We start from the raw sequence: 27,642 nt of genomic DNA on the forward strand, positions 1-27,642 counted from the left end.
CTAATATTCAGAAGGTTTCTCTCCAGTGTGGATTCTCTGATGTTGAGCAAGTTTGGAGCTCTGTCTGAAAGTCTTTCCACATTGTTTGCATTCAAAAGGTTTCTCCCCAGTGTGGATTCTCTGATGTACAATAAGATTAGAGCTTTGACTGAATGTCTTTCCACATTGCTTACATTCATAAGGTTTCTCCCCAGTGTGGAATCTCTGATGTTTCGTAAGACTGGAGCTCCAACTAAATGTCTTTCCACATTGCTTGCATTCATAAGGTTTCTCCCCAGTGTGGATTCTCTGATGTTGATCAAGAGTTGAGCTCTGTCTGAATGTCTTTCCACATTGTTTGCATTGAATAGGTTTGTCCCCAGTGTGGATTCTCTGATGTTTTCTATGACTAGAGTTTTCACTAAATTTCTTTCCATGTTGCTTACATTCAAAAGGTTTCTCCCCAGTGTGGATTCTCTGATGTACAATAAGATTAGAGCTTTGACTGAATGTCTTTCCACATTGCTTACATTCATAAGGTTTCTCCCCAGTGTGGATTCTCTGGTGTTTAGTAAGACTGGACCTCTCACTAAATTTCTTTCCACATTGCTTACATTCATAAGGTTTCTCCCCTGTGTGGATTCTCTGATGTTTAGTAAGACTGGACCTCTCACTAAATTTCTTTCCACATTGCTTACACTCATAAGGTTTCTCCCCAGTGTGCATTCTCTGATGTTTAGTAAGTTTGGACCTCTGACTGAATGTCTTTCCACATTGGTTGCAATTATAGGGTTTTTCCCCAGTGTGGATTCTCTGATGTACAATAAGATGAGAGCTTTGAATGAATGTCTTTCCACATTGCTTACATTGATAAGGTTTGTCCCCAGTGTGGATTCTCTGATGTTGAGTTAGTTTGGAGTTCAGCCTAAAACTCTTTCCACATTGCTTACATTCATAAGGTTTCTCCCCAGTGTGGATTCTCTGATGTTGAACAAGACTAGAGCTGTGAATGAATGTCTTTCTACATTGTTTACATTCATAAGGTTTGTCCCCAGTGTGGATTCTCTGATGTTTAGCAAGACTGGAGTTCAGTCTATAACTCTTTCCACATTGCTTACATTCATGAGGTTTCTCCCCAGTATGTATTCTCTGATGTTCAGCAAGACTAAAACTCCGACTGAATGTCTTTCCACATTGCTTGCATGCATGACGTTTCTCTTCATTGTGAATTCTCTCATGTTTGGTAAGTTTGGACCTCCTACAGAATGTCTTTCCACATTGTTTGCATTTATAATTTCTCTGAACAAAGTGGACTCTCTGATGACCAGCAAGACCACCCCTGTGCATAAAAGTCTTTCCACACTGATTACATTCAGTAGATTTTTGCTCACTGTGCATTCTTTGATGTGCAATAAGGGATGAATTTTGAGATTCGACACAGAATTCTCTCCAAGCGAAGTTATTGGGACCTTCACTCCTGAATTTTTGTTGGTCACTTTCTTCCACAGAAAGGCTCTCCTCTGTTGAAGTCATCTTCATTTCAGGTCTGATCTCTCCTTCTAAGAGATGGACAGGTATAGTCACATATCCATATATATATGTAACTGTATATCCATTCTTCCACTGTCATGTAACTATATAAATTAATGGTTTGGCTAAATATATAAGGATTCTAAAATAATCTTGTGGTAGCAGATTTAAAATAATAGCTTTTCTATATAAAAGTGTGGACAGAGAGAAACTAGAGAAATACAAAAAGAGAGTAGGGAAGATGTCTACCCTATCACACTAAATATTGCTCTGGTGCTCGACAGCCTGCAAGGGCTTATTAACTCTGGACCAGAGGATCCCGAGTTGCACCTACAAGGGCTCCTCCAAAAAGGAAAGGCCTCTCCAAAACTAATCTCTCCCTAAACACCAAGAGAGGAAAGCCAGCTACTCACTTATCCAAGAGACAGGTCATCAACTGAAAACAACTCTTGAATAGGCCTACTTCAGCTCAAGAAGTTCAGGACTGTTATAGTCCTTCTTGTCCCTTCCCCTCTTTACAGGGGCCAATCACATATTCCAAATTGCCTAGCACTTCCCAGGGTGGGGCAGTGTCTGTGAGATCCACCTCCTATCCTCTGAGGTTGTGAACTCTGATAAAAAGGATTCACAAGTTCCTGACTGATTGAATTTCTGAGGGTGTGAACTCTTAGCAAAAGAATTTACAATTCCTGACTGATTGGGTTAAAAGGGTGGTGATCTCCAAGTAAGTGACTTGTGAATTCTCTCATATAAGGATTAAATCTAGGAGTTTGATTATAGATGTGAGAATTCTAAAATAATCCTGTGGTCGAAGGTTTAAAATATTATACCTCAAGTCAAAATGGCTTTTAATAGCTTTTCTTTACAAAAGGATGGAAAGAGTGAAAATAGAGAAATACAAAAAGAGGGTTGAGATGATGTCTAGTCTATCACACTAAGTATTGCTCCAGTCTTCCAGGAGGGGAAGGCTTCTCCGGAACTAATCTCTCTCCAGGAAGGCAGGAAAGGAAAGTCCAGTTACTCACCCAAAAAAACAGTCCAAGATCCAAGGTCCAAGTCAACACTGAGGTCCAAGTACAAAGTCACCTCCTGAGGCAGGTCAACAGCTAACGCTCCAAGCCCAAGTCTCCAGCAAAGCTCTCTTCTCCAAAGACTCCCTATGGAAGACTATCTCCAGGAGATTGCTCCCAGCCAAAGAAGTTCTGGGCTTTTCTAGTTACTTCTTGGTCCTTCCCCTCTTCACAAGGGCCAATCCCAGTTTCCAAATGGCCTAGCATTGCCCATTGGGCAGTGTCTCTGGAATCCACTTCTCACCTCTGAAGGTGTCAACTTTTTTCATCATAGGATTCACAAGTCTATGACTGATTGAATTATCACTTTAGCAAATGACCTGAGAATACTCTTACTTAGTGTTTAGTAGGGGTGCTGTGAATTTTAAATTTACTCCACCCTGCTTAGTCTTTAGAATTCTAGCAACCAGGAATTTATACACCTCCACATAAGGATTAACTGTAGGAGAGGGTGGCCTATGACAGGCACGCGCTAGCAAGTGACAGAAACAACCTACTGACCCCCAGGGCTGTCCTAAGCCAACCTTAAGCCACCATTGGTACATGTGAGACACAGGAAGTGATGTAAAGAACTGCCTATATATTTTGCTTCACTTCCTGTGAGCTCTCTCAGTGGTGTTGGGACCACTTGGCAGCTTTTGGAGTACTTGTGGCTTTGGTGGACCTTGGCAATGGAGTTTACTGGGAGGAGCTCTGTGGCATGGTTTAGCTGAGGCGTCTTCCCTGAGCAACCTTGGTGAGTGACAAGGCTGACTCCCCTTTTCCTTGACCTTTCTGAAGGCACTAGCCTCCAAGGAGGCCCCTCATCTTGGAGGAGGCCTCGTGGCTAGAAGCTGAGCTAAATTTAATCTTCTGGGAAGGCCCCTTGGCTACAGCCTCTGAACTTGGCTTAGGCTAGGCCAGAGAAAATCTACCCTTTCCCTCTTCTCCTTCTTCTTAATTTCTTCCTTCTATGGTAATTAAACCACAGGAGAATCCCAAACTGACTTGAATATTTCATTGGGATTGAATTTTAATTCCTAGGAACCACTAATATAATATATTCAGTCAACAACCCTAAATTTTACCCTTAACATTCCTTTGAGTTCTCACTTTGGCAAGTGACTTGTGAATATTCTTACATGATGGCTAACAAAGTTTTAACTCAAAATAGACAAAGAGAATGAAGAATTCCCTTTCATAATCACCCTTTGTGATTCTTTGGGAGACTGGTCTTTCCAATGAATCATTTAACATAACCAGTTTATACCTCTAAAGATATTCTAGCTAAAGGTACATAAGAGGAAACTACAATATTTTGAAATAGGAGGGAAATAGGAGAGAGAGAGCAAAACCAATGTTTGCTAGGTGCATTGACAAAAAGTCAATTAGGGGGCAATCCCTGTGGCATTAGATTTTAAATTCAGAATAAATTTGTTCAACCCTTTTAGTTCAATCAATTTACACTCCAAAGTTCATTCTGGATCTTCTGATGCAGTGGAGGTTTCTTCATGGCACTTTCTCCAAACAATTCATTTTCTTAATTCAAGGAGTTAGGGAGCTTCTTTTCAGAAAAAAAAAAATTCTCAAAAAATTTTAAGTCTTGCATTTTATGAGAATTAATTATATGAAAATTTTTATAAAATTTAAATATTGTATAAAACTTTTAGGAAAATAAGCTCATCTCAGACTGACAGAGTTTCTTAAGACTCAACCAGAGGACCTGGAATTCCATCCATGGGACCTCCTCCAAGAAGGGAAGACCTCTCCAAAATTAATCTCTCTCCAGACACCAGGAAAGGAAGGCCAGCTACTAATTCATCTACAAAGCAGTCCACATCCCAAGTTACCTCCAAGAGGTAGATCACCAGCTGAAGACAACTCTTAAAGATGACTAGCAAAGACAATGACAACTACATCCCAGGGGGGCAGTGTCTGTGGCATCCACCTCCTGTCCTCTGAGGGTGTGAACTCTTTTCATAAGGATTCACAAGTCCCTGACTTATTAAGTTTCTGAGGGTGTGAACTCTTACCAAAGAATTCACAAGTTCCTGATTGATTGGGTTTAAATGGTGGAGCTCCCCAAGTAAATGACTTGTGAATATCTCTTACTTGACAGCAAAGTGTCAAGGAGAGGTGTTTTCAGTTTGGGTTGACAAAGAAAGTCTGATTCACACTTCACAGTCAGAAAGAACATAAAAGGCTTTATGCCCTATTTCCTTGGGTAAGAAGAAAATTCTTCCCACTGAAATGGGCACAATTCATCCTTTGAAAATGCCATCACCCGAAATCTAAAGAACATTTAAATTAACAAAGAGACTCACATATAGTCACTTTGGCTCTTCATAACAAGCCTGTGATTTTGGCCAGGCTGGCATTATGACATTCCTAACTCCAACCATGACCTCAGAATGGTGGCTGAGTGAATTGACCCAAATCCTGGCACCTGAGACCAAACCTTGTGACTGGGCATGCTGTGTCATTGGTACTAGACAATTCATTTCCAATCTTTCCATTTTGCTTCCATTCATTGCCTGTCTTCATAGGTATGACACCACTGGGTGCATGAATGCAATATATTCTTATTATTTCATCACCTAGCTTATCTGTAAGCATTAGGTATTTTTTGTGATTGCTGTCAAACTTTTTTGTTGTATTATCTGAGATCAAATAAAGAAAATCAGCACTCTTTTCTGCATTTACTCAAGTCATCAATGATTTTGTTCTGTTCCCTACTTCTCAAGAGTAGACATTATTTTCTTTAAATGTCTCTTTTCACTAAAATAAAATCCTTCTACTAAATAAAATTTAAGCAAAGAAATGGCATTTCTGATTTTTTAAAATGTCTTTTATAGTCACTTGAGGCCATTATTCTTTGTAAGGAACTGGACTGCATGCTTCATTATTGGTCCTTTTGAGCCCTTCCCATTAATTGGGTTCATAAGCCCTTTGCGGATGTGAGATAACATGCAATGAGACTTGAGCTAAAAAATAATTCCTGGCACCTTAAGCAGTAAATAAGGGCCCAATTTTTGTTTTTCAAACATATTTTTTTTTCCTACAGAGTGTTTCCAAATGATCATAACCAGACATATGGTGCTTTGGGGCTACCTTCAATGATGACATCAAACTCTAATGGTTTCTAAGTGTGACATATTCTTTGTTTTTTCCACTTGACATCACATTCTTTCACAGATTCCAGGAAGCCTGGCCATTCATGCTCACAGGCATCCATAGATTCTGATTGGCTGTTACCATACCTGAGTAATAGTCCCATTCCTCATTACCCTGCAATTACATCTCTTCACGTGTATAATCATGAGATGGAGATGTCATTTGGGTTTGCATTCTTGCAGCAGAGACAGCAGAGTAGAGGGCGTTATGAAACCGTTCCTCCTGCACAATCATACACCCTCCTTTCTCTCTTCTCCCCATACTTGGGATTCACAATGATGTGCAGGCACGTCAGACATGTCGGCAGTTGACAGGGGATGATGTCACATCTGCAGCAAGGGAGGGGTGGTGGTAAATTTCCTCCATACGCTACAAATGCTTGTCAATAAAATAGAGAAAAAGGAGACCAGTGAATTAGACGTACAACTTAAAAAAAACTAGAAAAGGATCAAAGTAAAAATCCCCAATTAAAGGCTCTATTGGAAATTCTAAAAATCAAAGGAAAATTTAATAAAATTGAAAGTAAGAGAATTATTGAGCTAAAAAAATAAGACAAGAGGTTCATTTTATGAAGCCATGAAGACGTATGATTTATATGAAAAATCATATAAAATAGAACATTGGTTAATATGATTTTTCAAAAAAGGAGAGAAGAAAATCAAAATATCTGCATCAAGAATGAAAAGCTTGATCTAACTTTGGATGTAATTTGGGATGGTAATTAAGGCCAGTAACCTGGTTGGGGAAGGCACAAATTTAGGGTCCAAGCCCAGGGCAGGCAAAGCCAGACCATGAACTAATAAATACAGACCACTATAGTAACACGGGACAGGTTTTGGACTTAATAAACAAGGGAAGGTGAAAAGGGGATTTAGGATAATCAAACTCATGGCAATTTATCTGCACCCCCCCAGATCTAAATATCCCTTCACAGGGATTTCTTCTTAGTGAACTTCCTACTCTAATTCTCCCTAACCACCAAATCTCCAGTCCCTGATCTTAACTAAAACCCCCAACTAAACCCCCTTTGTTGGACTTAAGGAAAGGGTCTGTGTGATGCTTTGCTGGGGCCAGGGAAGGTCTTAGATCCAAAAAGGATCCAGGCTCCACCTCACAATCTCTGTAGATGGATCAGGTTCCCAGGAGCTGCTTCAATGAAATACAGCAATCAGGAATCAGGAAAGGACAGGATTAGCCACCAAGGAAATTTGCAGCCAACACCTCCAGAGATTCTCCAGAGAGCCAGCTAGCAGCCTTGGTCCCAGCTAAACCCTCCTTCAAAGTTCCACAGTCTTCCTGCTGGTCTCATGCCACTTCCTGCTTTCCTTACAAGGAGAATGCACTTCCAATGAAAAGGAAATTAAAGCAATCATTAGGAACCATTTTGCCCAATTTATGACAATAATTCTGGCAATCTAAGGAAAATGGATGAATATTTATAAAAAATACAAATTGACCAGATTAACAAAAGTGGAAATAGAATACTTAAATAGGGGGCAGCTGGCTAGCTCAGTGGATTGAGACCCAGGTCTAGAGATGAGAGGTCCTGGGTTCAAATCTGGCCTCCGACACTTCCTAGTTATGTGACCTTTGGCAAGTCATTTCACCCCCATTGCCTAGCCCTTACCACTCTTCTACCTTAGAACCAATACATAGTATTGTTCCTAAGAAAAGGTAAGGGTTTCGGTTTTTTAAAGAATACTTTAAAAATCCCATATCAGAAAAAGAATTGAACAAGCCATCAATGAACTCCCTAAGAAATAATCCCCAGACCCGGTAATGTAAGAAAGAGAGATCCAGGGGGTGGCGCTGGGAAGCCAAGCTGAAGGAGAGATCCGCTGAAGAGCAGCGGAGGAGGGGCAGAGAGAGAAGCTCCAACTGTCAGTGGTCTTCCAGCCTGGGAGGTGGAGGAGGAAAGGAGGTTTCCTGGAAGCTGAGAAAGAGCCCATCGGTTTGGACCTGTTATTCCTTCTGGGACCCAAAAACACCTCCACTAAGACTCTTGAGGAACAGCTACCAGGATTGTCAAGGGGGGGGGTTGGATTTGGACTCACACTGGCCAGAGCCATCCAGGTCTTTCCTGAGATTTCTCTCTCTCCCTGACCTGGTCCTGGATTCCTGAATTAAAAGCTAGTGAGCTGAGGAATAGGCATCAACCAGCAGCTGGCTGGAGGAGGGTTCGAGGCAGTCAGCCTTGATCCTGGAGAACTTGGGGGGCCCAGCCTGCCAGAGGAGACCAGTGTTAGGGTTTCCTACTCCCCACTTTCCTTGCCTGATACCCCTACCTCTCCTTCCCTGTGTGAACCCCAATAAATTATTTACTACTTTAGAATTGGGTCTGGCTGGTTTCTGACACTAGGAAAGGGGACAGAAGATTTGGGGAGAATCATATCTCTCTCCAAAGGGGAAGGTTAGCTCAGGACCCCTCTCCTGGATAGTGGGGTGGGTTTCTGAAGGGAAGTGACAGTGGGTGTCCTCCATCTCCCAGAACTATTCTCTGAGGAGACATATTTCCTGTCAGAGGGACAAGACTTGGCCACCTCCCTCCCAGAAAAAGAGGGGAAAAAGAATCTTCTCTCTCCCTCTCTCCTTCCATTCCCCCATTCCCCTCTCAGATCCTTCAATTACAGTCCAGATGGAATCACAAGTGCATTCTATTAAACATTTAAAAAACAAGTAATCCCTATACTATATGAACTATTTGGCAAAATAAGCAAAGAAGGAGTCCTACCAAATTCTTTTATAACAAAAATATGGTGCTTAAGAAAAAAGCCCCAGGGTCAGGTGGATTCACAATTGAATTCTCCCAAGCACTTAAAGAACAATTAATTCCAATGCTACAAAAACTATTTGGGAAAATAGTTGTGAAAGGAACTCTACCAAATTCTTTTCATGACACAAATATTGTATTGATATTTAAACCAGGAAGAGAAAAAACAGAAAAGTAAAATTTTAGATCAATCTCATTCATGGATATTGATGCAAAAATTTTAATAAAATACAAGCAAGGAGATTACAGCAATATCACAAAAATCATATACTATGACCAGGTGGGTTTTATATCAAGAATGGTTCAATATTAGGGAAACTATCAGCATAATTGACCACACAGATAACAAAAATCAATGAAAATCATATGATTATCTGAATAGATCCGGGGGGACAAAAACCATTGTGTTCATCAAAAAGCTTTGATCCTGTAAAAAATAATTGGAAATTTAGTGGATTGAGATTTTAAAGTCAGATTAATTTAAATTCAGAATCAAATTTGTAAATTTGATTGAAATTTTTATTTTACTGGAGAAGTCAAGTTTTGGTTGGCTAACCAACAGCAACAGGACCTGGGATTTAAAATAAAATTGTTTGTGAAGAGGTTGCTTACAATATAGATCATAATTAATTGGGTCATTTGTCCCCAGAAATCTGACCCCAAATACTCTGGGCAATTCAAGCCACAATGGTTTTCTGTTGTCCTGAACTGGATTTCCTTTTCCCCCTCCTGCATCTCCTAACTCCCTTCCTCCTGTCTCCACTCATGGGAACCATAATAGACCTGACTTTCACAAAAATTTAAGACAAAAATCCAGTTACATAATCACTGGATGATATGAGTCTGAGATGGATGAGATGAGATGAGACTGGATGAGATTAAGAGTCTGAAATCCAAGACACAAGAGGGGTAAGGGGTAAGCAATGGGGGTTAAGTGACTTGCCCAGGGTCACACAGCTGGGAAGTGTCTGAGGCCAGATTTGAACCTAGGACCTCCTGTCTCTAGACCTGGCTTTCAATCCACTGAGCAGCCTAGCCTCCCCCCCCCCTGTATTTTTAAACAACAAAGACCATAAGGAAATGAGAATTAATGACATGATGGATGCCAAAGCATTGAATGGAAGAAAATATCACAGATCTAGAGATATTTATGTTGTGGGCTGAGACCCTGCCCCCAGCAGGGCTTAGATCCATAGAGCAAAAGATCCCCAGCCACATTCCCCCTCTCTTCTCTCCCTCCCCATCTAGGGCATGTTTGTATCCCATATCCCCAGAAACTCCTAAAGATATCGGTAACCCAGGCAAAGTCTTGTGTCTGCATCGTGTAATCTATGGACATTCCCTGGTCCTCCAATCCCTGCATGAGATGCACCCTAGAAAATCACTGATGTATTATGGCATTGCGTTATGATGGCTTAAGGTCTCTGTAAATCAATACATGTTACTATGGCTGTGGAAAGTTTGTGTTGGAGTAATAGCCTGTTTTTCTTCCCCTATGAAAAGTATGATAATGTTCAATAAAGTTGCCTTGTTTGCACCCACAAGCTCGGCCCTCCTGATTCCATCCTTCTTATCTACCTCCCTGTCTTTCTACCCCAATGAGGACTTTGAGGACCAGCTATTGCTGCCATATTTATAGTGTCACTTCTGCCTTCATAACATCTTTCAACTTTTCTTTTCTGCCACTGCCACCACCATAGTCTAGACCCTCCTCATCTCATTTCGGGATGATCACCAATCACCTACTGATTGGTCTTCCTATCTCAAACCAGTCCATCCTCCACTCAGCTGCCAAAGTGATCTTCCTAATGAGAAAGTTGGATGATGTTGTCCTCTGCCCAAGAAGCTCCACTGGGTCCCTATTCCCTCCAGGATCAAATATAAAACTCTGTCTATGAAAGCTCTTCACAACCTCACCTAACTTCCAAGTCTTCTTACATTTTACATCCCTCTTCCTGATCTATGATCCAGTGACACCAGAATCCTTCCTGTTCCTCAAATATGACACTCCATCCCACCCAACCCCGTGCCTTTGCATTGACTCTGTCCTGTGACTACAGTCCTCTCCTTCCTCAGCTCTACCTCCTTGTTCCCAAATGGCTTCAAGACTCAGTTCAAATCTGACTTCCTGCAATAAGTCTTCCTCAGTCCCCTCCCCTCTAATGCCTTACTTCTGAAATCATCTCTGATTTACACCACCGAACCTGGCTCGTCTATAATCATTGGCACACTGTCTTCCTCTTTAGCCTGAGAGGTTCTTCAGTCATATACTGTATCTTTATGTTGTTTTGTATCTCCAATGCTTGGCAAAGTGTCTGGCACAGAACTAGCTAAATAAATGTATATTGCTGTTGCTGTTGCTGCTGCTGCTGCTGCTGCTGATTCTTGATGGGATGGTTATACTGAACTGACGGCTTTTAGTCTTTTTTTAAGCTGGTTACCAGTAAGCCTAGTTCTGGGGAGGGGAGGGGTAAAAGAAAGTACATAAAACATTTTTAGATTTGATTTTTCCTCAATGACATGTAAAAACAATTTTTGACATTCATTTTTTTTACATTTAGAGTTCTCAATGCTCTCCCTCCTCATTTCTTTCTACCCCTCTTCTCTCCCCAAGATGAAAAACAATCTGATCTAGATATTACATGTGCAATCATGTAAAAACGTATTCCATAGTAGTTGTTTGGTGGAAGACGTGTCCAACAAAAAAGGAGAAAATGGATAGAGCATGTTTCGGTCTGCATTCAGACTCCATCAGTTCTTTCTCTGGAGGCAGATGGCATTTTTCATCAGGAGCCTCCAGGAATATCTTTCCACATTTATAAGGTCTCTCACCTGAGTGGATACTCTGATGTCCAGCAAGACTGGCCCTGTGACTGCATTCACTAGATTTTCCTCAGTGTTCATTCTTTGATGTTGAGATTCAACACTAAATTCTCTCCAATCTGTGTTGAGACCCTCATTCATGAATCTTTGTTGGTCTGTCTCTTCCACAGAAAGGTTTACCTCTGTTGGAGTCACCTTCATTTCAGGTCTGATCTCTTCTTCTAAAAGATAGAAACAGTAAAATATACATGCATAATTACATATACACACATACAAGCATAGTTCCTTTCCTCCACTGTCAGAGTGTAAACTGCTTTATAGTCTATTTCCTCGGGTAAGAAGAAAAGTCTTCCATCTTAAATGGACACAATCCATCCTTTGAAAAGTCATCACCTCAAAGCTGAAGGGCAATTTAATTATCAAAGAGCCTCCCTTAAGATCTCATTAGAGGGGGCAGCTGGGTATCTCAGTGGATTGAGAGCCAGCCCTAGAGATGGAGGTCCTAGGTTCAAATCTGGCCTCAGACACTTCCTAGCTGTGTGACCCTGGGCAAGTCACTTGACCCCCATTGCCTAGCCCTTACCACTCTTCAGCCTTGGAGACAATACAAGACGGAAGGTAAGGGTTTAGGGAAAAAAAAAAAAGATCTCATTGGCTCTTTGTGATTTTGGCCAGGCTGGCATTATTATATTCCTATCTCAGACCATGACCTCAGAATGGCTGGCTGAGAGACTTGACTCAAACCCTGGCAGCTGAGACCAAACCTTGTGCCTGGGCCTGCTCTGTCATTAGTACTACACAATTCCCTTTCAATATTTCTGTTTTGCCTTCATTTTCATTGTCTACACAATCAATCCTATCTTCATAGGTATGATACCATTGGGCATATGTATATTAAATATTCCTATTATCTAGCTTATCAGTAAACATTATGTAATTTCCCTCATGATTGCTTTCAACCTAATTTTTTTGTTGCAGTATGTAGCCCCCAATAGTGAGAGTAGGCCCCAATAAAATCAGAGCCATCAGCTAGCTAGAGTCAGGCACATATGATCTCACCCAAAGCACCTGATAAGTTCTTGGCTGTTCCTGGCTTATTCTATATACTGAAACAAACATTTCCCTGAGAAACTTGGTTGGATGGTTACACATTGACATATTGAATTATTATCCTATAGAAAACTCTGTCTAAGTTTCAGTGAGGTAAACTAAGTCATGGTAATAAGATCATAATTGATTATTAGCCATTGTCCATGTAAAAAGCTTACCTAATCCTTTAGCCTGCATCACCTTCTCTATAAAAAACTAGCTGTGATCAATAAACCTCACCTCTGATTGCTACCAGCTTCAGTGGCCTTCCTGACACATGTCATCCTTCTCCCCTTGTCTCATTCTCCTCACCCCTTCAGGGACCCCTGAATGTTTGTCAGTCATCTGAAGGTACAGGAATGGTGCCCTCCATTCAATGATGAACATTCTCACACCTGGTTATACCCTTCACATCCCAGTGACTTAACTGTCACCCTCCAAACCCCACTCCACACCTCCCATCACCTGATTCCCATTCACATCCCCTCTAACCCCCAAAGTGTCACCCTAACTCTACCTGCCTCTTCCACTATGCCCTCATGGACAACCAACTTCCCTATGTCTTAAACCTTTTCCTTTACCACCCCTTCTAGCTATTAGTTCTTAATGAAGTCTAACTTTCCCTGTGTGATGACACAGCCTCCCTGTTCACCTTTTTTCCCTTTAAACCCTCACTTGTCTGTTTTATTATCAGTTCTAAGGCAGAAGAATGACAAGGGCTAGGCAACTGGGGTTGTGATTTGCCCAGAATCACACAGCTAGGAAATGACTGAGAACAAATTTGAACCTAGAACCTATAAAGATAATATTAGAAAATAAGTATTGTTTTGTTAATTTAGAGATAAGAAGTAGGGAAGCTGGCTTGAGAAAGAATTGGAGTTTGAAGTAGAGTTGAGAGAGCATGTCAATCTCAAATGTTGACAGTTATAAACATTTTTCTGTATCAGTTACTCTCTCTGGGAGTGGCAGTTGGTCTCTGGCAGTTGGCAGAGTCACACACACAGAGACTCTCTCTCAGGGCTGGAGGAGGTAACTAACATCTTTGCCTCTCTCTGTGTCTGAGGGAAAGACCTGAAGGAGCTCAGTGTTTTCTTTTTCCAACTTGGGAAACACTATTGACTATCTATTACTTCTTCATCAATTGGCTTATATCTGAGAAGACCAAAGAAAGATCTCTGGTTTGGACTCTGAGTCTGATAAGGCTCAAAGTCCTAACTTGATTCTTGTTGTGACTCAACCAGCTAACCTTTGCTATTTTATAATTTGAAGGTGAAGTTAAGAATTATAAGGATAATAGTAGTAGCTTTTATTTAGATAGTATAAATTTGGGTTAGTCAGATTAAGAAGGATCGGTGTAGCCTGTGGAAACAGAAGCAATTCCTTGTGGAACCAGGGAGTTTATTTGGGTAGATTTAGAATCCCTTAGAATTAGAAATCCTTTTTGCCGTTATATATTTCTTTTTTTTTATTTTAAACATTATTTTATTTGGTCATTTCCAAACATTATTCACTGGAAACAAAGATCATTTTCTTTTCCTCCCCACCCCCCCTCCCACCACCTTTCCCTCTCCCATAGCCGAACGCACGATTCCACTGGTTATCACATGTGTTCATGACTCGAACCCATTTCCATGTTGTTGGTATTTGCATTAGAGTGTTCATTTAGAGTCTCTCCTCAGTCATATCCCCTCAACCCCTGTAGTCAAGCACTTGCTTTTCATTGGTGTTTTTACTCCCACAGTTTATCCTCTCCTTGTGGATAGTATTTTTAGATCCCTTCAGATTATTCAGGGACATTGCATTCCCACTAATGGAGAAGTCCATCACCTTCGATTGTACCACAGTTTGTCAGTCTCTGTGTACAATGTTTTACTGGTTCTGCTCCTTTCGCTCTGCATCACTTCCTGGAGGTTGTTCCAGTCTCCATGGAATTCCTCTACTTTATTATTCCTTTTAGCACAATAGTATTCCATCACCAACATATACCACAATTTGTTCAGCCATTCCCCAATTGATGGGCATCCCCTCCTTTTCCAATTTTTGGCCACCACAAAGAGTGCAGCTATGAATATTCTTGAACAAGTCTTTTTCCTTATTATCTCTTTGGGGTACAAACCCAGCAGTGCTATGGTTGGATCAAAGGGCAGACAGTCTTTTATCACCCTATGGGCATAGTTCCAAATTGCCCTGCAGAATGGTTGGATCAATTCACAACTCCACCAGCAATGAATTAATGTACCCACTTTGCCACATCCTCTCTAGCATTCATTACTTTCCATAGCTGTCATGTTAGCCAATCTGCTAGGTGTGAGGTGATACCTCAGAGTTGTTTTGATTTGCATCTCTCTGATTATAAGAGATGTAGAGCACTTTTTCATGTGCTTATTAATAGTTTTGATTTCTTTGGCTGAGAACTGCCTGTTCATATCCCTTGCCCATTTATCAATTGGAGAATGGCTTGATTTTTTTGTACAATTGATTTAGTTCTTTGTAAATTTGAGTAATTAAACCTTTGTCAGAGGTTTTTATGAAGATTTTTTCCCAATTTGTTGCTACCCTTCTGATTTTGGTTACATTGGTTTTGTTTGTACAAAAACTTTTTAATTTGATGTATCCCAGATTATTTATTTTGCATTTTGTAACTCTTTCTAAGCCTTGCTTGGTTTTGAAGTCTTTCCCTTCCCAAAGGTCTGACATGTATGCTATTCTGTGTTCGCCTAATTTTCTTATAGTTTCCTTCTTTATGTTCAAGTCATTCACCCATTTTGAATTTATCTTGGTGTAGGGTGTGAGGTGTTGATCTAAACCTAATCTTTCCCACACTGTCCTCCAATTTTCCCAGCAGTTTTTATGAAATAGTGGATTTTTGTCCCAAAATCTGGGATCTTTGGGTTTGTCATATACTGTCTTGCTGAGGGCGCTTATCCTGAGTCTATTCCACTGATCCTCCTTTCTGTCTCTTAGCCAGTACCAAATTGTTTTGATGACCGCTGCTTTATAATATAGTCTGAGATCTGGGACTGCAAGGCCCCCTTCCTTTGTATTTTTTTTTTCATTATTTCCCTGGATATCCTTGATCTTTTGTTCTTCCAAATGAACTTTGTTATGGTTTTTTCTAAATCAGTAAAAAAAATTTTTTGGAAGTTCCATAGGTATGGCACTAAATAGATAGATGAGTTTGGGAAGGATGGTCATTTTTATTATATTGGCTCATCCTACCCATGAGCAGTTAATGTTCTTCCAATTGTTCAAGTCTAGTTTTAGTTGTGTGGAAAGTGTTTTGTAGCTGTGTTCATATAGTTCCTGTGTTTGTCTCGGGAGATAGATTCCTAAGTATTTTATTTTGTCTTGGGTAATTTTGAATGGGATTTCTCTTTCTAGTTCTTGCTGCTGAGCTGTGTTGGAATTATATAGAAATGCTGATGACTTATGTGGGTTTATTTTGTATCCTGCAACTTTGCTAAAGTTGTTGATTATTTTGATTAGCTTTTTGGTTGAATCTCTAGGATTCTTTAGGTAGACCATCATGTCATCTGCAAAGAGCAATAATTTGGTCTCCTCCTTGCCTATTTTAATGCCTTCAATTTCTTTTTCTTCTCTAATTGCTACTGCTAGTGTTTCTAGTACAATGTCAAATAATAGAGGTGATAATGGGCATCCTTGTTTCACTCCTGATCTTAATGGAATGGATTTAGTTTATCCCCATTGCAGATGATATTAGTTGATGGTTTTAGATATATACTGTTTATTATTTTTAGGAACGATCCTTCTATTCCTATGCTTTCTAGTGTTTTTAGTAGGAATGGGTGTTGTATTTTATCAAAGGCTTTTTCTGCATCTATTGAGATAATCATGTGGTTCTTGTTGGTTTGCTTGTTGATGTGGTCAATTATGTGGATAGTTTTCCTAATATTGAACCAGCCCTGCATCCCTGGTATAAATCCTACTTGATCATGGTGGATGACCCTTCTGATCACTTGCTAGAGTCTTTTTGCTAGTATCCTATTTAAGATTTTTGCATCTATATTCATTAGGGAGATTGGTCTATAATTTTCTTTCTCTGTTTTTGGCCTGCCTGGCTTTGGAATCAGTACCATGTTTGTGTCATAAAAAGAGTTTGGTAGAACTCCCTCTTTGCTTATTATGTCAAATAGTTTGTATAGTATTGGAGTTAGCTGTTCTTTGAATGTTTGATAGAATTCACTGGTGAATCCATCAGGCCCTGGGGATTTTTTCTTAGGAAGTTCTTTGATGGCCTGTTGGATTTCTTTTTCTGATATGGGATTATTTAAGAAATCTATTTCTTCTTCTGTTAGTCTAAGCAATTTATATTTTTGTAAATATTCATCCATATCACCTAGGTTGGTATACTTATTGCCATATAGTTGGGCAAAGTAGTTTCTAATGATTGCCTTAATTTCCTCTTCATTGGAGGTGAGGTCCCCCTTTTCATCCTTGATGCTGTTAATTTGCCTTTCTTCTTTCCTTTTTTAAATTAGATTGACCAGTACTTTGTCTATTTTGTCTGTTTTTTCAAAGTACCAGCGTCTAGTCTTGTTTATTAGCTCAATAGTTCTGTCACTTTCGATTTTATTAATTTCTCCCTTAATTTTTAGGATCTCTAGTTTGGTTTTCTTCTGAGGGATTTTAATTTGTTCGTTCTCAAGTTTTTGGATTTGCATTTCCAATTCTTTGATCTCTGTCCTCCCTAATTTGTTAATATATGCACTCAGGGATATGAATTTTCCTCTAAGTACTGCCTTGGCTGCATCCCATAAGGTTTGAAAGGATGTCTTGCCGTTGTCATTTTCCTCAATGAAATTATTAATTGTTTTTATGATTTCTTCTCTATCTGATTTTGGAGTATCATATTATTTAATTTCCAATTAATTTTTGATTTGGTTCTCCATATACCCTTACTGATCAATATTTTTATTGCCTTGTGATCTGAAAAGGCTGCATTTATTATTTCTGCTTTTCTGCATTTGAGTGCCATGTTTCTGTGACCTAGTGTATGATCTATTTTTGAGAATGTGCCATGTGGTGCTGAAAAGAAGGTGTATTCCTTTTTGTCCCTATTTATTTTTCTCCATATGTCTATTAACTCTAATTTTTCTAAGATTTCATTCACCTCTTTTACCTCTTCTTGTTTATTTTTTGGTTTGATTTATCTAAATTTGATAGTGGTTGGTTCAAGTCTCCCACTAATATGGTTTTACTGGCTATTTCCTCCTTCAATTCTCCTAGTTTCTCTATTAAAAATTTGGATGCTATACCATTTGGTGCATACATGTTGATTAGTGATATTTCCTCATTGTCTATACTCCCTTTTAACAAAATATATTTATCTTCCCTATCCCTTTTGATCAGGTCTATTTGTGCTTTGGCTTTGTCAGATATCATGATTGCAACTCCTGCCTTCTTTCTATCAGTTGAGGCCCCAAAGGTCTTACTCCAACCTCTAATTCTAACCTTGTGAGTGTCAACCCGCCTCATATGTGTTTCTTGAAGACAACAAATGGTAGGGTTTTGGGTTCTAATCCAATCTGCTATTTGTCTACATTTTATGGGTGAGTTCATCCCATTCACGTTCAAAGTTATGATTGTCATTTGTGGATTCGCTGACATTTTGATATCTTCCCCTAGTTCTGACCTTTCTTCTTTAGCTATCTCCTTTTGAACCAGCGATTTACTTTAGGTCAGTCCCCCTAGTCCCCTACCTTGATATGCTTCCCTTTCTAGCCCCTCCCTTTTTATGCTCCCTTCCCCTCCCCCCTCTCCTTCCCTCCCTTTTTATACTCCCTCCCCCTCCTCCTTAATTTTCCTTTCTTTCTTGCCCTAATGGATAAGATAGAATTCAGGATCCCACTGGATCTAGATGTTCTTCCCTCTCAGATTTGATTTCACTGAGAGTAAGGTATAAGTAATTCCACTTCACGCTCTCTTCCTCTCCTTCTCATATGAGAGTTCTTCCCCTCCCCTTCCCATGTGTATCTTTATATGGGAAAGATTATTCTATTAAGTCCCCCCCCTATTTCTTGAAGTAAATCTTAGTGTTATCAATGGTTCCCCCCTCCCTTTTCCTTTCTTTGCCCCCACTTTCCCCAAATCTTCTTAATGCCCCAATCTTTCCCTTTGTATGTTTCTTCTAACTACTCTTATGATGCATACAATTTTTGAGAGTTACACATAACATTTTCCCCACATATTAATATATATAATTTGATGTAAAAGTAGTCCTTATAGAAGAGAGTTTGACTTAAAGAAAAAGATAAGATTTATCTCCTTTTCCCTTTCTTTCATATTTACCTTTTCATGTTTCTCTTGCTTTCTGTGCTTGGATATCAAATTTTCCACTAAGTTCTGGTCTTTTCTTAGCAAATGCTTGGAAATCTTCTATTTTGTTGAATGCCCATACTTTCCCCTGGAAGTATATAGTCAGTTTTGCTGGGTAGTTGATTCTTGGTTGGAGACCCAGCTCTCTTGCCTTTCTAAATATCGTGTTCCATGCTTTGCGGTCTCTTAGTGTGTTAACCGCTAAGTTGTGTGTGATCCTTATGGGAGCCCCCTTATATCTGAAGCACCTCTTCTTGGCTTCTTGTAGGATTTTCTCCTTTTCTTGAAAGCTCTTGAATTTGGCAATTACATTCCTAGGGGTTGTCTTTTGGGGATTTAGTATAGAGGGTGTTCTATGAACCGTTTGTATTTCCATTTTGCCCCCTTGCTCTAGAACGTGTGGGCAATTTTCTTTTATAATCTCCTGTAGAATAATATCGAGTTTATTGTTTATCTCTGGTTTTTCTGGGAGATCGATAATTCGGAGGTTGTCTCTTCTTCCTCTGTTTTCCAAGTCTGTGACTTTTCCAGTGAGATATTTTATGTTTTCTTCTAATTCATTAATTTTTGGGGTTTGCTTTATTGATTCTTGCTGTTTTATGATCTCACTTTCTTCGAGTTGCTTAATTCTGGTCGTTAGGGACTGGTTTTGCTTTTCAGCTTTGTCTGCCCTTCTATTGGATGCTTTGAGCTCTTTTTCCAATTGAGCAGTCTTATCTGTCAGACTGCTGATCTCTTTCTCACATTTTTCTTTCTAGGTTTCCATCTTTTGGATAAGTTCCAGTTTGAGATCTTCCAAAGCTTGTTGGTAGTTTCCATTTTGGGAGGCATGTTCTGATTTTTTTTTGGATTTCATCCTCATTCTCTTCTTTTCCTTGGGTACTTCCACCATAAAAGTTTTCAATAGTCACCTTTTTCCCTTTCTTCCTGGAGGCTTGATTTTGGGCCATGTGAGCCATCCCTTTGGTGGTTTTATTCCCCTTTCCTTTTTGGTCTGGAGTCAGGGTGATATGGGCGGGTTTTCTGTGAATTTAGGTTGCCTCAGACTAGTTCTTCCCAGCCTCCGAGGTTTCTTAGAGTGCTGGGTCCCTGATCACAGCCAAACTGCCCAGGTGTTCAGCTCCACCCAGATAATCCGCATGTGGTCCACCCCTGGTGTTTAGCTCCGCCCAGATGCTCAGTGCAACCACCCCAGCTCCCTGAGCCCCCTGTGCTCAGTGCAGGATTCTCCCGTGAAACCTCCCTGAGATGTTTCTTCCTGGCAGTCCCCAGATCCCAAGGACCCTGGAGTGCCCCCCCCAGACTGAGATGTTCCCCACTCACTCACTGTCCCAGTGAGTGCTCCAGTAGCTCACTCTGGTTTGGTAGGGGAGGTGGGGGGGGGAGGGAAGGGCGGCTCAGTTCCTGTTTCTGTGCAAGCTTTTCCTCCTTCTTATTATAGTGCGGAAATGTTCAAACCCCACGTACCTTCGCCTCTGTGGTGTACTGGGGAGTACTGGGGAGTCCTTCTGTTCCTCCAAAGGTGATTTTTATGCTCCTTTAATGTAGTTTATTTTGTTTGGTGCCGGGGAGAGGAAGTGTGTAGCGTCTAGATTGCAGCCATGATTACCCGGAAGTCTCTATATATTTCAATAATTATTTTATTTTTAATAATAAGAGTCTCTTTAGCGTCCTTGCACCAAGTACCTGCTCTGGGATACGTCCTCTGAAGTATGCAGTCCCTGTTATCAAGGCGTCTACATTCTCCTGGAGACAAAACACCTACATAGAACAGCAATAAGTACATCAAATATACAAAACAATATAAAAATCATTGGGGGGAGGGGGCACGCTGAAGAGAGCATTCCTACTAGAGGTGGGGAAGCAGGGGTAGGTCTCCAAGATCAAAGATTGTTCCAGATCATCTTTATTGCTTAAAGGATTCCATTGCATGAATGGACCACAGTTCATTAAATTATTCTCCTGCTGTTGGACATTTAGGCCATCATCAAGAAAAAGCCACTTGAATGTTCGGTTTTTGCTGCCATCTCTATTCTTCATTCATTAAAGGAATTTGCCAATAAGTCTTTTGTGGCCAAAGCCCTTTAAGATCTCCAGAAAGCAATCAAAATACTTACTACACAAGAACCCTTGATGACAAACTGGATGTTCCAGAGTCATCTCAAACTCAACTTGTCTAAAACAAAACTCATGTGACTGGTGGCAGCTACATGGCTCAGGGGACTGAGAGCCAGGCCTGGAGATAGGAGGTCCTGGGTTCAAATTTGTCCTCAGATATTTCCTAGCTGGGTGATCCTGGGCACGTCACTTAATGCCCATTGTCCAGCTCTTACCACTCTTTGGCATTGGAACCAATACACAGTATTGATTCTAAGATGGAAGATAAAGGTTTAAAAAAAGAACTTATGTTTTCCTCTAAGTTCTCCCTCTATAGGATATTGTTCCATTGGTTCAACTCCTTAGAGTTGATACTAAGATAGAAAGTAAGAGTTTTTTTTTTAATCTTAGTGCCTTCTTTATGGATTATTTCCAAATTTACCACATATATAACTTGTTTGTACAAAGTTATTTACATCCCATCTCCCCCTTTAGACTTCAAGTTCCTGGAGGGAAGGGGCTTTCTTCTGCCTCTCTTTCTATCCCCAGCACTAACACAGTGCCTGGAACATGGTAGATCTTTAAGAAATGCTTGCCTGACTTGGAGTCGCAGGACTCTGTGTGACCTTGGGTCTGTTTCGTTACCTGTAAATTGAAGATATTTGTTAAAGGGCTTCTAAGGCTCCTTTCCCACATTGACTCTATAATATGACTCTCTGGCCCCCCACGAGCATCCTAGCCACAGTTGGTGCTCTAGAGACTTGAGAGGGACAGCCCTGAGGCCTAGAACCAAGGTTTGAGCTGGGTCTACTTGGAAGCCTGGCAGCTTTGAAGGCCATTCACTACAGAACCAGCAATCTGGGTATTGCACTGGTCCTTCCCTGGTCACAATGGGCAGCATGCCAGGAAAGGTCTTGCTGGAGCACCAAATGTAGCAGAGCCTTACGATGAGATTGACGCTTGGGGGAAATTGAAAGAAGTTGGCTAGACGTCAGATAATAATGGCTACCATTTGGATAGCACTTACCAGATTTGAAAAGCAATTTATAGACATTATCTCTTTTGAAAATCCTAACAACCCTGGGAGGCAGATGCCCTCATTTGACAGATTGGGGAAACTGAGGCAGACACAGGCTAAGTGACTTGCCTAGGGTCATGCAGTTGGGAAGTGTCTAAGGTCAATTTTTTTAAACTCTTACTTCTTACTAAGAGCTAGCCAAAGTGGTTAAGTGACTTGCCCAGGGTCACACAGCTAGGAAGTTAAGGTCACATTTGAACTCAGGACTTCTTGACTCCAAGTCCAGCACTCTATCCTCCTCCTCATCTATATAATTCTCTCTCTCTTTTTTAAAATCACTACCAGGCCTTCTGCCCAATTAGACTTCTTTTATGACGCCTGATGAAGAGAGTTCACAGGGGACACTTGTGTCATCACCCAAAAGACACAGGTTCCATCCTCAGTCTGCTCAGGATTTGCAATCCCAAACTAGCTGCCAGTAGGCATCTATCCCTGGTCTGGGACCCCTACTTGCCTTAAGGCAGAGCCTCTCTACTCACCAATCCTGGCCAAACCCCATCCCCAGTGCCTACAGCCCCCTCTGTGTCCCTCTGCTGAACAAATGGGCAGGACAAATTGCTCAGTCTTTTTCTTGCTGGGGTACCCCTAAGAAAGTTTTTTTTTTCTTCCTTGGAAAGGAAAGAGTCTTCCTATAATTATTTCTGCTTATTCTTCCTCCCACTACAGTCTCTCCTCCACCCAGGTCTCCCACATCATTCCTCCCTGAGATATCAAAATGAAGAAACAAAACTCAGTTCTTCTTGGCCCTGGATCCTTGAAGAAGTCGTCCCAGCCCAGGCTAACCGGGGCCAGGCTGGAGGGGGCTGGGTCTCCCCTGGGCTGGCCCAGGCTCCTCCAGCTGCAGAGATGGGGTCCTTCTCCCCTCATTCCCCCGCTGGTCCTTCCTCATGTCCGGTTGTTGCAGGATTAAGGTGGGAAGTGACTAACTCAGCTGTTTGCTCCCTGAGCAAAAAGGGTAGAGCCCACATTGTGAAGGTAGTCCAGGAGACAAGAAGGAAGGGGGGTGGGGGGAGAGTGATTCTTCTGCTCCCAAGGAAGACTCAAAGGGAGCCCATCCTTGGGCAGAAACAGGGGTGCTACAGATGGTCTTGGTCCATGATAGCAAACCTATGGCATGGATGCCAAAAAGGACACACCTGCAGCTGAGGGGGAAAGGGGGAGGGGAGGGGGGCGGTCCTGTCTCTAAAAGGTTCACCATCACTGATCTACTCAGTGCCTCCCCCATCAAAGGAGGGCAGTCTCAGCAAGGCTACAGGGACCTCCCTCCCAGCAGCAGGGACCCGAGGTCTTAAGGACCTGGTCCAATTTCTGCCCATCTCATCGTGCAGATGAGAAAACTGAGGCACGTTAGAGAAATGAAATATTCGGAAACACAGTGAAGTGCAAGTGCAGGATTCAAACCCAAATGGACTCCTCCTGTGCCTCGATACTTCTGGTGATAGGAAACTCACTACCTATTGAAGCCAAGACGCCCCTGGAGGGACAGGGACACATTACAAGGGGAAGTGGCCCTTGGGGCACACAAGGAGTTTCCGGTAGTGGATTCAGAGTCCGAAAGGCCAGGTTTAGGAGCAGCAAGCGACTGATTTTTAGATTCGCCCCACGCAGGCCCCGCCCCCACAGGCTCTGAGCCGTCCTCCAGCTCCGCCCCCACTGTCGAACCCGCGGCTGGAGCGGCAGAACCCTTCTGCCAATCAACGAAAGCTCTGATGAAATGGGGCGGGATAAGGAAGCGAAGAAGTGACAGAGGGTTTAGGGCAATCAAATGCGGGGTGAGTGTGAGCGATATCACCTCGCACCCATCTGGAGTCCGCAGCCGTCGTAGGGGCGTGGGAGTGCCGACCAATCCGACCCGAGGAGCGTCCAGTCTTGGCCAATAGCAGCGAGGGAGGCGGGGAGGGGGGCGGGGTTCTTCAGGCCGCTGCTCGGTGGTGGGTGAGGGATCAGTTTCTTCTGCTCGTTCCCACCCTCGGGACCCCCCCCAATTCCCACCAGGATGCCAAAGGAAGGGGCCATGGGGAGCTCCTGGATTGGGGTGGAGGAGCGCCACGGGGGAAGGGTCGGGGAGCACAGAACATTCCGGGTCGGGGAGGCGGGGGGTCTGTAGGGTGGGCGCCGCGGAGGAATGAGGGGCCCCGCGGAGGGCGGAACTTCCGGGAGGCCTGGGATTTCCGGGGCGTGGCTGTTGCCGGCAGGGGTGGGGTCTGAGGGCTGCTCCCGCGGGGCGGGACCAGGGGGCGGGGCTTCTGGGGCTGCCCCGGTGGGAGTGGGCGGGGCTTGGGGGGTGAGCTGATCCTAGCAGGTTCCCCTTGGTTTGGCCCCTCTTTGCAGAGGCGGGACCGGGAGAGAGGGTCCCAGATGGAGCGCCTCTGCCCTCATGGCCTGCCGCTTCCCTTTCTCCCCAGGGCCCCGGGGTCCCTCGGCGAGGGGCCATGGAGTTCCCCGGGCACAGCGAGCAGCTTCTGCAGAGCCTTCGGGATCAGCGCTCGCAGGGCTTCCTGTGCGACTGCACGGTGCTGGTGGGCAGCACACCGTTCCAGGCGCACCGGGCAGTGCTGGCCTCGTGCAGCCCCTTCTTCCAACTCTTCTACAAGGAGCGCGAGCTGGACAAGCGCGACTTGGTGTGTATCCACAACGAGATCGTCACGGCGCCCGCCTTCGGTCTGCTGCTGGACTTCATGTATGCAGGCCAGCTGGCCCTGCGCGGGGACACGCCGGTGGAGGACGTGCTGGCCGCCGCCAGCTACCTGCACATGAATGACATCGTCAAGGTCTGCAAGCGGCGGCTGCAGGCTCGGGGCCTGGCCGAGGCCGACAGCACCAAGAAGGAGGAAGAGTCCCGGGCGCCGCGGACCACCCCAGAGCCACTGCCCAGCACTTCCCGAGGCCTCCTGCCCGTGCTTCCTCTGCAGGAGACGCCGGGCTGGAGGGACCAGAACCAGTGGAAAGCACCTGCCCCTGCCCTGCCCTCGGGCCCCCACGCTGAGGAGCCCCCAGGGCCCGAGGGTGCAGATACCACTCAGCCTGGCATCGATGCCCCTGTGGCGGAAGGCTCCCATTCCAGCCCTACTAGTTCCACAGAAGCAGTGCCCACCGGCTACTTTTCCCCCAGTCTCGGGGCTGCCCCTGGGGAGCCCCCGGCGCCCCTGGAAGTGGGTCCTGAGAACTTGGGGGTAGTGGGCCCTCGAGGACCTAGTGGGCCCATGGAGGGCTTCTACCCACCTCCACCTGTCCCAGTCCCAGTCCCAGCCCCAGGAGAGGCCGAGCCGGTGCAGGTGAAGGTGGAGGCCATTGTCATTTCCGACGAGGAGCCCGAGGGGCTTGAGGAGCGGCCACGGGCCCCAGAGGGACTCTTCCCACCGGGATCCGGGTGTAGGAGCCGCTATGCCCCCCCTGAGGCATTCGAAGAGGCCGCCGTCACCGCTGCCTCCGGGGCAGGAGGCCCGGGGCTAGAGGAGGTGGGGCCTGCTGACCACTTTCTGGCCCCCGATTCCCACCTTCCCTACCACCTGCTGGCGGGCCCGGGGCACTATCACCCCGGCCTGGTGACCCCGCCTCCGCCCGCGCCCAGCAGCCTGCATGAGTCTCTCTATTTGCCTCCCGAGTACGAGGTGGCGCCGGGGGGCTTTGGGGTTTTCACAGAGGATGTCCCAACGTGCAAGACGTGTGGGAAGACCTTCTCGTGCTCCTACACGCTGCGGCGCCACGCCACTGTGCACACGCGCGAGCGCCCCTACGAGTGCCGCTACTGCCTGCGCAGCTACACGCAGTCGGGGGACCTGTACCGCCACATCCGGAAGGCGCACAATGAGGACCTGGCCAAACGCAGCAAGCAGGACCCCGAGGCTTCCCCCTCCTAGGGGGGCTCCCAAAGACCCCGGACCCGGCCCGGGGACTGTTGGGGGGGGGAGGCCTTTCTGAGGTCGGTCCGTCCACGGAGGAAGGCAGGGAGGTCACTGCCGCTGCTGGGGTGCCCTTGGTCCGGGGAAGGTGAGCAGGATTCGGGTGGTGCCGCTCCGCCCGCTGGTCCTGAGCCCAGGAGCGAGCTCCTGCTGGGCCCTGCTCTCCCTTTTCTGTGGACTCTCCTACTGGCTTCCCCGGGTGGGGGAGGGAGGCCCGATTCCTTGGCTTCTGGCCTTCAGACTTCCCCAGAGGTGGTCACTCGCGTCTCCAAGTGCTGTCCTATTGCCTGGGCCATAAATGTGGAAATGAAAGCCTTTTTATGAAGTGGTCTTGGCTGGTTTTTTCCCCCTTGGGCCAAACGGAAGGCCCAGGTGGATTCCTCCTCACCAGGACCTTCCATGAATCCAACAGCCCCGGGCGGGCAGTCCACTTGCTGAAGAGGGACAATGGGAGGGAAGCCATGGGGGCGGGCACATGGGTGACTCTGGGGGGGGGGGGCAGTTTAGGCTCAGGCCCCGAGGCACAGGTTGGGTAGGGGTGCGGGGGACACCCAGGGTAATAAACAAAGGTTTGTGAAGCACTTCAGGCAACCAGAGGAGAGAACTAAGAAACCGTGATGGGGGGAGGAAGAAAAACAGGGCCCTACCCCACCCCCCACTGGTAACCAGGGGGCTCTTGGAGATCCCCAGAGCAAGAAACTTGCTCTACTTTGTCTGCTTATTGCGAGATCCCCTCCAGACTCGGAGAGAACTCTTCTTGCCTTGTCTTAGAATCGAGGCCAAGTATTGGTGCCAGGGCAAGGGGTCTGCCAAGACAAGAGCCAGGTCTAGGCAACTGGGTCACACAGGTGTGTGTAGTCTGAACTGAACCCCAAACCTCCCGTCTCCAGGCCTGGCTCTCTATCCAGAGCCCCCCAGCTGCCGAGAGAACCCTTTCCTGTGACCTTCCTAGTGCACAGATCAACTGAATCTCAATTGTTTCGTTTTTTCAATGGTGAGATGAGGGACAGGCAGGTCCTGGATTTGGCCTGGAGCTCTGGTTCAGATTTCCGCTGTGACAACAACCTGCTCTGCTTTGTGGCCCTGGGCAGATGGCAACATTGTGCCTCAGTTTCCCCTTCTGTAAAATTTGGAGACGGGTTGGACTCGATGATTGAGAATCCCTTCATCCATAACCCTTTGACCACTAGTGTTGAGCCACTCAGGTCTTTAGGAGATAGCCTATTCTATTTTTGGACAGTTCTAATGGCCCCAAAGGATGGAGGATCCTACTTTAATAACCTAATCTCCGTTTTAGAAGTTGCTAATAAGTTAAACGGATACATTTTATAATCCAAGATACACCAGACCTTGGAATGGTAGTTGGCATTGAGCAGTTGTAAGTCTTGGCTAAGAGGGAGTCATCATTTCAGAGGCCCTTTATTTAACTGGAGTCTTTCCATACCCTGCTTTGCTAGGCTTCCCACCAAACATCCCTTTCTTCCTGAGGATCTTTCCTCTCGGATTCGGCTTCTTACTTTACAATAGCCCTTTCACCAGGCATCGTGGAAGTAAATTACCTCTTCCTGGGTCCCTAATCCCTTTTCAGTTCATCTTGGCAATCCTTCCCATCCTTCCTTCTCTCATCTGTTCTTCAAATGTTCCACATCCCCAGGGCCTTCTGCCTCTTATGCCCCCAACCCATTTCCCTCACTTGATTCCCCACTTTCAAACCCAACCTTGTGCAGGAAATCCCGTCAGGTGGATGAGGTGAGGATTCGGGCCTCCTAAGCTTCGGCAGCTGCCTTCCTGCCCATCAGGCCCATTTTCTGGGTC

The 27,642-nt window shown here is 44.2% G+C and overlaps 2 protein-coding genes across 3 annotated transcripts; one reads left to right on the top strand and one right to left on the bottom strand.

Annotated features, from left to right (window-relative positions):
- Positions 1-24,359, bottom strand: LOC100619716 (zinc finger protein OZF-like). The gene is made up of 5 exons (XM_056803730.1): positions 24,293-24,359; positions 23,718-24,177; positions 5,996-6,061; positions 462-1,237; positions 1-293 (listed from the first exon to the last, which is right to left on the bottom strand). The coding sequence occupies exons 1-5, from the start codon at positions 24,357-24,359 to the stop codon at positions 1-3; spliced, it is 1,662 nt and encodes a 553-aa protein (XP_056659708.1).
- On the top strand, positions 23,666-26,152 carry ZBTB3 (zinc finger and BTB domain containing 3). 2 transcript variants are annotated; one of them, XM_007497718.3, is made up of 2 exons: positions 23,666-23,860; positions 24,331-26,152. In XM_007497718.3, the coding sequence occupies exon 2, from the start codon at positions 24,358-24,360 to the stop codon at positions 25,783-25,785; it is 1,428 nt and encodes a 475-aa protein (XP_007497780.2). In that variant the 5' UTR covers positions 23,666-23,860; positions 24,331-24,357; the 3' UTR covers positions 25,786-26,152. The 2 variants fall into 2 exon arrangements, with proteins under 2 accessions (XP_007497780.2, XP_007497781.2); XM_007497719.3 differs by having other exon boundaries at positions 23,809-23,856.
- Positions 26,153-27,642: the final 1,490 nt, after the last annotated feature.

Source organism: Monodelphis domestica, chromosome 6, assembly GCF_027887165.1.
Source record: "Monodelphis domestica isolate mMonDom1 chromosome 6, mMonDom1.pri, whole genome shotgun sequence".
NCBI classification, from domain to species: domain Eukaryota; kingdom Metazoa; phylum Chordata; class Mammalia; order Didelphimorphia; family Didelphidae; genus Monodelphis; species Monodelphis domestica.